Source organism: Hermetia illucens, chromosome 3, assembly GCF_905115235.1.
Source record: "Hermetia illucens chromosome 3, iHerIll2.2.curated.20191125, whole genome shotgun sequence".
NCBI classification, from domain to species: domain Eukaryota; kingdom Metazoa; phylum Arthropoda; class Insecta; order Diptera; family Stratiomyidae; genus Hermetia; species Hermetia illucens.
Genome location: NC_051851.1, coordinates 35,945,751 through 35,958,304, shown reverse-complemented (window position 1 = coordinate 35,958,304; position 12,554 = coordinate 35,945,751). Strand labels below are relative to the sequence as shown.

Here is a 12,554-nt window from a genome sequence, read left to right as displayed (position 1 = left end):
GGAGTAACTCCATTTATCTCTTTCCCGGATCCCAGCATTTTTTTTTGTTTTACTGAGGATAGTGCAAAGTATGTTGCCTCAAACCCTCCTCGTTTACCTGAGCTTGGGACCAGCATGCTATATTAATAGCATTGCGCAGTTTTGTACATATGATAATACTGAATTATTACCACACAAACAGTGAACGATTGCTTTATTATTTTCTACGCATTTTTCATAGTCGCCACTCAGCCACACCCTCATCGAACTTTGAACATTTTTTTCCGACAGCTATAGCTTGGTACATTTACATTTATGTAGATGAGGTGCATATGAGTGATTAAAATTTCCAACTATATCTCAATTATTCAAATCAGTATAAATACGACAGCTACAGCTCTTCAACCATCTTACTCTATCCAACCAGTCCAAGCTCTGGGCATTGGACGTGGTTTTATTATCACAAATAAGTGCGCATGTATACCGCTCCTGTTCTACCTTTTTTTTGTAATTTTGTATATTACGAAACCCTAAAATGTCCAAAATCAGCTGGTCATCCAGCATGATAATTCAGGAAGTAGTACGTACAGTAACTTCTCAGATGCTGTCTTTAAGAGCTGTTGTGATTAGGAGAAGATACAAATGAGCTTTCGGATTTGGGAGCGTGTCTCTGTACATTGTAGCCTAGCATGCTTGAGAAGTGGGAAGTAAAGTGATTTGCTTAATACTCTGCATTGGACATTACATTGGAAGTTGGTTGGAATTTATTAAATATCTGAAAACGCTTCGTTCCTACTAACTCTAATCTTTGGAATCTTGAGGTTTGATTCTCTGGTGAAGAGAAAATCAATTGAGTCTTAGGACATACTTTTCTACTTTTCATGAGAATTGAAGGTTTTTGTAAAAAATCCAAACTTTTCAGTTTTAAACTCGGTGCATTCCTAATATCCTCTCGACAATACTAGATATTAGTAACGCTATCAAATAGATACTGCAAATACCATCTTATCAATCGAGTGCCTCTCAACTAGGGTTTAAGCAATTAAACTGGTTTCTAAATGAATAGTTATCAGCTCGCCAATCATATGTGTAAACAAAAGTCTATGCAAGAACTGGGTCCAAGCTTTTAGTATTAATATCTTCATCAAATAAACAACATCTTGAATCTAGTGTTTTGTGTAGTTCATTAGAATTGTGCGAAGATGCGATTGGGTGCAGTAATTCCGAACTTTTCGGCTGAAACGACCGAAGGACCTATCCAGTTTTACGATTGGCAAGGAGACTCGTAAGTTTGTTTAAAGTATCTTAACACTGTAGGAAAATGTTGATAAATTTGAGTTCGGCGGAGTAGCTTTATCTTTTTAGAGTTGGTTTAGGTTAAAGGCCAAGAAAGTATCAGTTGGGTGAGACTAGATTACAGATACAAATGATTAAAAGCGAGGAAATGTGTTTTCGAATTGTCTTCAACGAGAAATTACTATTTAGTGCTACATTCTCATGGTTGCCACAATGGAGTGAATTAGTTGTTATTATTACTTGAGATGGCTTTCCGAAGATATTGCTTGAGTATATTCCTCCCAGTGAGGCTACGTTTTCAAAATACGGCCTTGATAGGTCACAAAGCGCGTATGTGGAGGAGAAACATTTTGAGTTTAGTAGTTTTTTGAACTCGCGACCCAGATACACAATTGTAATTCTCATGGCATAGTCGCATGACTAATATATAATATATAACAACACATGTAATTTTAACTAATTGCATAGTTACGTTTGAGCCTTAACTGAATCATTAGAGACGCCAAATGCATACATATGCATTGCACTTGGTTTCCAGTTGATGTTAATTAAGCTGAAGAATTAATAAAAAGAACAAATAAAACAGATTCATATTTTCTATTGCAGATACGTTATTCTCTTTTCACATCCAGCGGATTTCACGCCAGTGTGTACTACAGAATTAGCAGAACTTGTGCATCATAATGATGACTTTGTGAAGCGCAATGTAAAGTTGATAGGTCATTCGGTCGATAGTGTAGAAAGTCATCTGGAATGGATAAAAGATATTAATTCATACTGTTCGAATTTACCCACTGATTTTCCGTTTCCAATTATCGCTGATAAAGAACGCGATTTAGCTATTGAACTTGGAATGCTGGATGAAGACCAGAGGCATGATATGCAAGCTGCAATAACCATACGAGCACTTTACATAGTCGGGCCTGACCATAAAGTGAGGCTTTCAATGTTGTATCCAAATGGAACAGGACGAAGTGTTGAGTGAGTATTAAATAAAACAATGAAAATTGGTTAAACTCCCTTTTTATTAAGGTTTTTTTTGCAAAACAAAACCATATTAAAATCGGTTCAATGTCTGTTCGTCTGTATGTCTGTCTGTCAGTCGTGAGAAGAGATAAGAGACAACAAAATGGCGTACCGTCAAAAAGCCTCCGCCTAAAGTTAAGGCGGACACGAATTAAGGAGCACCAAAAGATAAGGAAGGAGGGCTAGATCTCCAGCTCTACCTATAACACGAATTATGGAGCACTAAAAGCCTGAAGACAGTGGAACAGATGTATCTTTCATTAGGAAAACGAAGAGTAGTAGAGTTTTCGTCAAATTAGGACCGCGAAAAACAACAAACAAGTCGGGAAACCGGAAGCTGGGTGCTTCAGGTATGAAAGGTTTTGTTTGCTTCTTCTGTAAGTATATTTGAGTGTAGAACTATCCCATTTGTACGTAGCCCGTTGTGTATATCCATTTAGCATGTCAGAATTAGTACTTCCGGTTGTAAATTTACACGGTAAAGACAACTTTGAGCTACTGTAACTTTGTTACCAATAATGCGATTTTGATCAAACTTGGGGATAATATGCTCCATATTATATTTTATACTACCACCAACTTTTATAACTCTGAAATAAACTTAAGGGGGGTTTTACTCAATTTCCCCAAAAATATGGTAATATACTATTTATACTATTATATTATATTATACTATTATTAACTTAATTTGGACAGACATCGATATGGAGAGTATGTTGAGGCCTGGGCACCATATAGAGGCAGCTTCATGAATTTTTTCAGATTTTTCGGTTTGGTATAATAGTTTCTGAGAATGGGTCCGTTAAAGAAATCATCACTTTCCACCCCTCCCACCCCCAGTTTTCTGACAAATCTCAAAACTAAGACCGGCTTCGAAAAGTACTAAGACCTTTCATTTGATACCCCACATGACTACATTCGGTGAAAAAAGTTTTTACACCCCCCTTTTACATGTATGGAGAGGAAAGGAGAAAAACGTGGTCACGTGCACCGCGTATAGAAGAAATAGGATTAAGCTAGAGTAAGCTGACTCCGCCCCGTGATGTAATACCTTATGGTGGTTCCGCGGGGCAGGGAGAGAGTCGGAGGTGGTTTTAGTGGCTAAAACTCCCACACGCTGGTGTGTCCAGACCAGTGTCTTTTGAAGATTTGCACCTCCTCAAAAAAAAAAGGCAGACAAACAGACAGACAGGCACACATTGAACCGATTTTAATAAGGTTTTGTTTTGCTTACAAAACCTTAAAAATGGTATGTATGCAGGCGAATTAGGGGCTCTTGACCGCCTTACAGAAAAGACCGAAGAAGGGGAGGTCTTCAAGCGTGAATGTCCAGAGGTAACCAATCCTCGGATTAGTATTACTTCTGCGAATTCACGAGGCCAAAAACTCGCTTTGGTGAAATTTGCGAACCAGTACGTGAGGAAACTTCTCAACAGCGGGAAAATCAGACTTGGTTGGTTAGTACGTAAGATGCGAATTCGGGCGGCCCCTACGGGCATTTAGGTATTTAAGGGCAACGTTTATTAGCATCTATGTTGGTGTTCGGCAAAAAACATTGGACGCTTCAATGCAAACATGTTGTCAATGCTGCTTGGAATTCAGCCTCACCTCATCAGTCCACGGTATTTGATTATTGGTTTTGAAGTGATGATATGCTTTTCGTTTTTGACATAAGCGGTGGTTTTATTACGCCGCTTCGTGGTAAGCATCGCCTCTGTTTTGTCCACCGTGAATTCTAGAGCTGCATCTTTCGACCACTTCTTTATAGCAATAGTTGCTTCGGAAGAATACAATTCCACATCCACGGGACTTTTTGCAACGACAGTCAATGTTGTGTCCTCATCGTAGCCTACTATTGGGGCATCGCTAGCAACGTTAAGGACAGCATTACATATAATGTTCCACAAAAGCGTTCCCAGCAAGGACTGCTTCTAATAATCATTTCTGGATTTTGCTCATGGTAATTACCGTACAATATTTGCTAGTGCATCGTACTTTCAGTCAGTGACCGGTTTGCTGGCGTCGATGGTTGATCTGGATGTACGGAAGCCCAATTGTCGGTCTCCTAATAATCCTGCCAAACTCTCTGCAACAATTTCCCCATAGCTATATAAATCTATAGATGGGTGGTTCTCAGGTCGTTTCCATGTCTTAGGAAAGATTTCATCCGCCAGGCATACTTCAAACAGCTATACAGATATCCCTGGCCTGGAGTTAACAGCCAGACCATTGTCTTCTAGCTTACTGCATCTTTAGTACTTCTGTCGTCGTTGCTCGGGGTGTTACCGTTAGATCTGTGTGTCTGGAGAGTGTTACCGCTCGTGCTCCTCTGTGGGAACAAACCCTGAACCCCGGACATGTAATTTGCGGAGCTGACTGACTTTGGAATCTCCCCACAATAGCCTTCAAGGTACTTCTCCATGAGCTTATACCCGCTTCGGTACAGAGTTGTTTGAAACTGTCTCCCTTGCTTCGCTATATAGCTGGCTTGATGTTTCTTGGAGCTTCCTTGTTGACACGCTCCTTCGCCTCCTGGTTAACCTCACCCAGAGTGCTACCTGGGCCATTCGTCTGGCCGCCTGGTCGTCGAACATCAGACACTTCACTGTTTGATTAGCAGTTAGGCCTTCTACTGTTTAAATTATAACGTCTCGGCATTGATGAATCCTATGTTGACGCGAAGTACTCCTTGGTACGGAAGGTTCTCTCCAAGGATGTGCCTTCTATAGTATTCTGGTCCAACCTCAGATCTATAAATGTTCGCTTCACTTTGTTGACCAACCTGACGTTCTTCTCATTCTCCAACCGCTTAATTTGTTCAATAGGTCAAAGACGATTTGCTGGTGATCACTGTGGGTGTAATATTCACTGACGGTCCAGGACACATCTTGAGCTGGTGAAGGATAAGGATTGAGCTCATGCCGAAGATCCTAGGCTATCGAAAAGGAACTATGATTGGTATCTGGAATGTGCGACAATGTTATCGAGGGTCCCCAAAATGCTTGCTTTCTTCCACTAGAGCGATTTATCGATATAAGCTGGATATTCTGGGCCTGAGAAAAGTGACCTCCCCACGGCCTCGTCATTGGTGATACATCGTTCAAGCATAGAACTTGCCATAAGGTCAGTTGGGTTTCAAATGACCGGCACCATACGAGTAATCAGATCGACTAACTTACGATCAACAATAGATTTGTGAGTTGTCTTCTGGATGTGTGGAACAAGAGAGAAATGACATCAGCCCCGAAAGGGATTACTCTCTGATGGTCGTTTACATTCGTTTAAGTTATGCAACCGTCACTTCTCGCAGGTTTCAAGAGTTTCAAACTCCAAAGTTCAGCATGGACCACTTGTATGATCCTACTGTCGCACAAGAGTAGGGAATGATATTGCTGATGGGAAAGCAGATACACTGAGTAACCCGCCTGAGAATATCAGTGGACATTGGGCTGCCGTTAAAACACTCTTCTCTTGGGTGCTGCGCAGGTGGTCGGTGACGTCCTGGGCGTTCTGACTGACTGTGGCATCGTGGAAGCGGAGCTATGAACGGAAGGGGTTGCGCTTTGCCAAAAGCGAATTTACTACTGGGCTTCTCCGGGAAGCGGAAGATGCCGCATCATAAAAGAGCTTGTATGTGGTCGCAAACCTTTCGATGGTCCTGCGACGCTAACGGTTGACTTCTCATTCTTGGTGACGAGCAACTGATGAGATGGAAAAAACACTTCACCACTTCCTGTCACATCCGGTGAGGTTCCTCCTCTTCTATGATAGAAACGCAGGGGCATGCGTTCAAACTCCAGACGGTAACAGAATCTCGAATTGGCGATGAGAACAGGGCTCATAGTTTTAAATACCGGAACTGCACCAATGTTCTGGTGCTCAGATGCACGAATGACGAGTTCTGGAAGACTTTTCGGCAAGCGATCATCAATACATCGTATTCAAAGTAGTTAATGAACACGGGGAGATTCGTTCGAACTTTTGGTACAGGTAGTGCTACTAGCAGGACTGGAAGACGATGTGAACGGGGCCCCGTGGGCGTTCGGTTATAAACTGGTAATCTGATAAATTGACGTTCTACGAAAATCCTTGTTCAAGTAAGATCGAACAAATGGGCGGTAAAGTACGGGCACTACATATTCTCTTATGTCCAAAGTAGGAGAAACATCGATTGAGGATGTAATCCGTTGTCGATCTTCTCGGTTTCCGTTTTAACTTCACGCGATATTCCGTTTTGTATTTCAGGTTCCGGTGCGGGTCCGACCATCGGCTTAAAGACGCATGGAAATTTTAATAATGACGTGAGAAAAATTGAGGTTTTTTTATTTTTAGGAATTGGGGAGTCCTAAGTCCGCATCCACTTGATGCTGGACCGGACCAAAAGAAGAGCAACTTGCTCCCATTTTTTATGGTCTACGGGCTCGTATGTTTGAGTTTAACACATAAGGTAAAGTAGTTTTCCTCAATGAAATATCTGCACACTCTCTGCCTCTTGAGAATGTTGTCAGATTCGCTAAAGCCTGCGAACACCGTAGGCGGGAAGCCATTGAATAGGCAACTTACGGGGATAGTACAATGGGCCTAATAATGGCCTGAGTGCTCGGAGCTGCGGCTCCCCCCATTTAACTAAACTAACCAACTAACTAAGGTAAAGTAAAGTAAAAGAGGGACGAAGACGTCTATGGTAACACTGCTCCTAGGATAGAGGTGAGGTGGCATCTGATGAGTTGCCTCTGCCCTGGTACGAAATCTTAGCCGTCTTCGTCCCTCTTTTACTTTTAGAACTGAGGTGTCAAAAGCAACCCCGCAAATTCTCGAGACTGGCTACCAGTGGTGTGCGTGTTAGCACTGCTGGTGGACCCGCATGCTATTAACCCCGATGGTCATTCTGGTGATTCTGCACTACAACAGGTCGCTACAATATCATATTTCGAGAATTATTAAATTTTTACTATTCTTTGCCTCGGCGGGGTTGGTCTATTTAGATGAGGTTTTCCACTTTTCTTCGTCATAGGCTTCGTTCAAAACGAAGCTGAGAGGTTCTTAAATCCCTATCTATCTATCTATCTTTCCTGACATATTCGTGTGGAGTTCCCACTACTTTTAGCAACTTTCAGAGTGTATCCGGGTAGATATGCTTAGGATACTTTCCGCGTTTGCTTCGGGGGAGTTTTCTTCCTTTTCCAAATCGGCTTGTATATGGGGATAGAACAATTTATTTTAAGTTTTGACTGCTTTATGTTTAATAAAGCCTTAAAAATAACCATATATTTTCAAAGGCAATTAATGAATCTCATCCAGTCCTTTCGGTTTTTTTATAATTTCTGCATTCAGATGTAAAAACCATAAACAATTCCTCTCTGTTCAGATACTCGGCATTAGTTTGTTACATTGCGTAACCATACTTTCCTGTAAGGGTTGACTTCAAAGGGAAGTGCCCTTAATCATAATGCATATAAACCGTAACCAGGTCTCATTCATAACGCCATCAAGGACTATTAACCATCGCGCAAACATAAGCACAAATTTACTCGCTCTTTGCAAACTCACTCATTAAAACCAACTAAGGATATGTAGGTCAAAATTACCATATTTTTTTTACACAGAGAAAACGCGTCTATGCTTTATATCCTTTTTCTCCTCCCCATATTCGTTATTCTATTTCATGCAAATTTAACGTAATTATTGTTTTTTCAGGGAGATCCTAAGATGTTTGGATTCCATCCAGTTAACAGACAGGATCAAAAATGTAGCCACACCGGCAAGTTGGACTGTAAGTTCTATTTGATTGGAAATGGGTTTTCGCGGATCCTTAAATTCTTTTGTCAACCTTTTCATTTACAGCCGGGCACAGATGTCATGATTTTACCAACAGTACCGGATGATGATATTAGACGATTGTTTCCTAGGCAAGAAATTACTTACAGAAGAGTGCCTTCAGGACGCAGATATCTTAGATATTTTTCTAATTTTAATTGAATATAAGGGGTAAATAAATTGTCGGTTTCGTTTCACGTAGCTCCTTTATTTATCCATTTATCTATATTTAAACCAGGTTTTAATTTTGAAAACTGGGGCTGGCAATTTCAGATCGTCCAATTCGTGCTACGGGACCACATGAGGGGGAAAAGGTTGGGTCTTCTTTCTCAACCTAACGCAACAACCCTAGCGAGGGGGGGGGGGATCAATTTAGAATATCATAACTTAGCATAATCTGTCTATGTTTTGCAAAGGATCTGGTTATTGAGACTGAACTCGTTTTTGTTTTGAATGACGTCCAACCGCACATCCTTTTCTGGTTCCCTGTGTTATCCTGTGGGCACGTCCAGACAGGAGCCGCGTATAGCAGGATGGATTTCACCATCCCTGCGATAAGCAGCCGGCGACTAGATTTTGGCCCTCCAATATTTGGCATCATCCTTACTAGAGAATAACTAGCCTTTGCTGCCTTTTCACGACCATAGTCCAGGTGCCCCTTGAAATTCAACTTGGCATCGGTTATCAGCCCCACGTATCTAATGATCGATTTTGAAACGACTTTGAGATTACCAACGCGGGTTTTGACAGTGTTGTTTTTTCTGCGACTGATAATAAGGACCGCCTCCGCCTTACCTTTCGCTAAGTCTAATTTAAACATTTGGAGGCATGCTTTGATAGCATGAATGGTTTCACTTGCATACAGTTCAACGTCCTTGTGGTCTTTCACAACTACTACCACTGCCAGGGCGTCTGCAAAACCAATCAATGTTGCCTCCCTTGGAACACGAAAGCCGAGCACTCCGTCATACATTAAATTCCACAGCAGGGGCCCCAGCACGGAGCCTTGGGGAACACCTGCTGTCACAATATATTTCTTCGGTCCTTCGTCCGTCTCGCACCAAAAAAGTCTCTGCGAAAGGTAACTCGCGATTAGGGACACCCAGTTCAACCAGGTTGCTCTTAATCCAACTCCAGTTGGCTGAGTTAAACGCATTCCTGACATTCAGCGTTAGTACCGCGTAGCACTTACCAGCGGCCGATGCCTTCCGGGCTAGGCCAATGACCGTTGCAATGGCATCAACCGGGGATCGCGCTCTACGAAGCCCATACTGCCGCTTCGGTAGACCATCGGTTAGCTCGACGGACGAGAGCAGCCTTTTGTATATCACCCTCTCCAACATCTTCCCCACAATGTCTAACCGACAGACATGACGATATGAAGACGGTGCGCCAGGTGATGAACCATGCCGGGCCTGATTTTAGCAGCCAACTCCAATCCCGTCCAATCCTGGAGCCTTATTGTTTCTAATTCGGCCTCGTAGTTTTTCTTCGGTCACCCCGGGGATTGTGAAGACGGCCTGTTGTGAAGCATTGGATGAGGTCCGTTTTCTTCTTGTTGTGGGGAATGGATTGCGATTATTTTGAACAAGAGTCGCGGGCACGTCACTTGGGGTGATTTTTGTCTACGTATCTTGTTCATTACAACCTCGTAAGCAGCGCCCCGCGGGTTCGTATTTGCTTCACGGCACAACTGCTTGTAGCAATTCCTCTTACTTTTCCGTATAGACTTCTTAAGGCTACTCCGAAGATCGCGGTATTCTTTCTTCAACTGTTGATGTTCTGGCTTCCCTCTGGTCCTTTGGCAAAGCTTCCTCGCTCGCAGACACGATGCTCTCAATAGTGTGGTTTCTAGGTTCCTCCTTTCGTCGCGGCATTTTAGAGTCGCATGTCTCATTTATCCGTTTACATAGTTGGCTTACTTCTTCCAGAGCCGTTCCCTTCGGGTCGTACCCTCTTTGTACAGCCGCCAAGAATGTCTCTTTCTCGAAAGATCCAGTGGACCACCGAGCTATCCTGGCTTTTCCGCTTTGGATGCTCACTCGACTGTCTCCTCTCCCATTCCTGACGTCAAGAAGGATGGCCTGATGGTCACTGTGGGTATAGTGCTCACTCACCTACCAGACCTTCCCTCTCGCCAACGAAGTACTGAGGTAGGTTAGATCGACAATTGAGTTTATTCTGCCTCGGAAGGTGGGCACGCATCCAACGTTGGCGAGTACGACGTCCAGCTCCGCGAAGTTTTCAAGCAAGATTTGGCCCCTGGTGTTTGTCACTTGACTTCCCCAATCTAAAGCGCACGCTTTGTACTTGGAGGGGCATAGCGGCTGTAGATATGGACACCGTTGACTTTCGCCCGTACAAAGCCAACGACCCAATCTATTCTTACCTTGCCCGCAGTAATCAATTTAATCCCTGATTACACGGGCAAGCTAATAATAGCGATCTGTGTACCCCCATATACCTTCTTCATCCTTTCGATGGCACTGTCTTCTAGGTTGCTAAGGTTGAATTGCTCCCTTAGCGCAGCACAGATTTCCTCTGGTGGTGTGACCTCGTCTAGGCTTTTGCAGTCGATCCACTATCTTCTCGCTAGAGGAGATGGCAGCAACGGTGAAATAATTTCGAAAAGGGTCGCTGGACCTATAAACTAACTCCGTGTATGGAGAGATGGCTCGAGCGCAAGCATGGAGAATTAGATTACCACCTAACGCAATTTCTTACGGGACACGGTGGATACAGGAAGTACTTCCATTGCTTCGGATTGGATGTGTCTCTAGACTGTCTCGAATGCGCCGCTACATCCGAGGACTCGGAGCATGTTATTTTCCACTGTCCGAGATTCGCGAATGAAAGAAGAAGGTTAAACGATGCCCTCAACACAATTATCGGACTCAATAAGGAGGAGATGCTGAGGTTTGCAGCAATCTGGAGTGCGATAAGCTGAACAGTAACTGTGATACAGGAGAAGCTGAAGGAACTGGAACGAGCTCGGAAAGCGCGACGGACGCGTGACTTAGTTGCGCTGGTGTAAACCAGAGCCCTCCTCGCGAAGGATTATTGGTCCCGCGAGAATATAGGCGCTGCTGCAACCTGCTGCAGTTTTTTTGAAGTGAATTAAAGAAAAAAAAAGAAGGTTCATCGAAGAAAGGTGAAGTATAGGATGTTGAGGATGCAGGGAGTCCTGAGTCCACATCCACTTGATGACGGAGGAGCGAATACCTCCTGTTGGCATTTTCGGTCACGCTGCTCCCATGGCACATGTGAGGCGGCGTCTGATGAGTTGCCATCAGTCAACTTTTTTAGGTATGCATATGTTGCTGTTTGGAATTCTAAATGTAAAGCGGAATAGAATTCTGCAGAAGTTCCCAAAAAGGAATAAAAAACAAGAGACCAAATATAAACAACCGAAAATTCCATCAATTACTACCCGGAATCACTAATCTCTCGCAAAAAGTGAACTCAAGGGGTATAAACAGTGGAAATTTCGAAACTCTATTGGTACAGGAAAAGGTTAAAAAAAAAGTGCCTTGGAACTGACATCACGGTTAGGACTTTAAGCTGTCGAGATTGATTTATAATTGCCTTCTGAAATGTGCACAGGCTTTTCAATAATGGACGGACATTCTTGACATCTTATGCGGAACTAGAAAGCCTAGGTAGCACACGCGAATTCGGTTTAGGAGGATGTTTTCTATGAACTGCTACTTATTAGTTAAAGGAGGTTCCTAAAGGCGATATTGTGATCATGATGGGTGATCCCACAATAACACCTTGCTCTGGGGTCAAGCAGTGCACTGATATGAGGATAGACTGATGCGGAACATAGCTCCCTGAGGCCAACCTATCTCTCTCTAAGGATGAGCTGACTCTCCTCTGGGACGGTGTGTGCCTTTTCAGGGGCCAAGCCTCTCGTCTACCAAGACCGTTAGTGAGTGGTGATAGCCACACCCTGTACGAGGTGACCCTACTATTCACAAAACGCTACGGATCTAGACTGGGGAGTCGAAAAACACCTCCCCTAATCCAGGGTGTCATGCGAACCGTGCCCATTGGATAGTTTGCAGTCGGGGGTAACTGACTGTATTCGAGCGGAGCCTCACTGATACCTGGTCGCCTCAGTGAGTAAGTTAGACCTTACCGTGCTACGGGGGGCTATGGCTATGGCGGACCTCTTAACCCCCATACTCGTGAGAATCAAATGAGTACAAAACTAGAAAAGAAAACAAAAACCAAAAAAGCGGGGCCCCGTACCGCACCAAAACTGGTTAATCAGGCGGAGGCACGACTCCAAATTACTGAGAGCCAGGTGACTACACCCAAGAAAGGAGAAGTTGGGACGTCAAGCAGGGGATCCAAGGTGAGCATTAGTATACTGCGTGGACTACAGCCAACGAACACCACTGCTCAAAGAGCAAGGACCAGCAAAAGCACGT

General features: G+C 43.4%; 1 protein-coding gene across 1 annotated transcript; it reads left to right on the top strand.

Moving 5' to 3' along the window:
* The first annotated feature begins 925 nt into the window (after positions 1-925).
* On the top strand, positions 926-8,315 carry LOC119652996 (peroxiredoxin-6-like). Its single transcript, XM_038057423.1, has 4 exons — positions 926-1,264; positions 1,882-2,256; positions 7,999-8,074; positions 8,146-8,315. The coding sequence occupies exons 1-4, from the start codon at positions 1,182-1,184 to the stop codon at positions 8,278-8,280; spliced, it is 669 nt and encodes a 222-aa protein (XP_037913351.1). The 5' UTR covers positions 926-1,181; the 3' UTR covers positions 8,281-8,315.
* The last annotated feature ends 4,239 nt before the right edge of the window (positions 8,316-12,554 follow it).

Bases quoted from the DNA above. Each gene is read 5' to 3' on its own strand.
- LOC119652996 (XM_038057423.1), top strand. From the start codon at position 1,182: ATGCGATTGGGTGCAGTAATTCCGAACTTTTCGGCTGAAACGACCGAA. The intron at 1,265-1,881 runs GTAAGTTTGTTT...TTTCTATTGCAG, and splicing joins TACGATTGGCAAGGAGACTC to ATACGTTATTCTCTTTTCAC. The intron at 8,075-8,145 runs GTAAGTTCTATT...TTTCATTTACAG, and splicing joins CCACACCGGCAAGTTGGACT to CCGGGCACAGATGTCATGAT.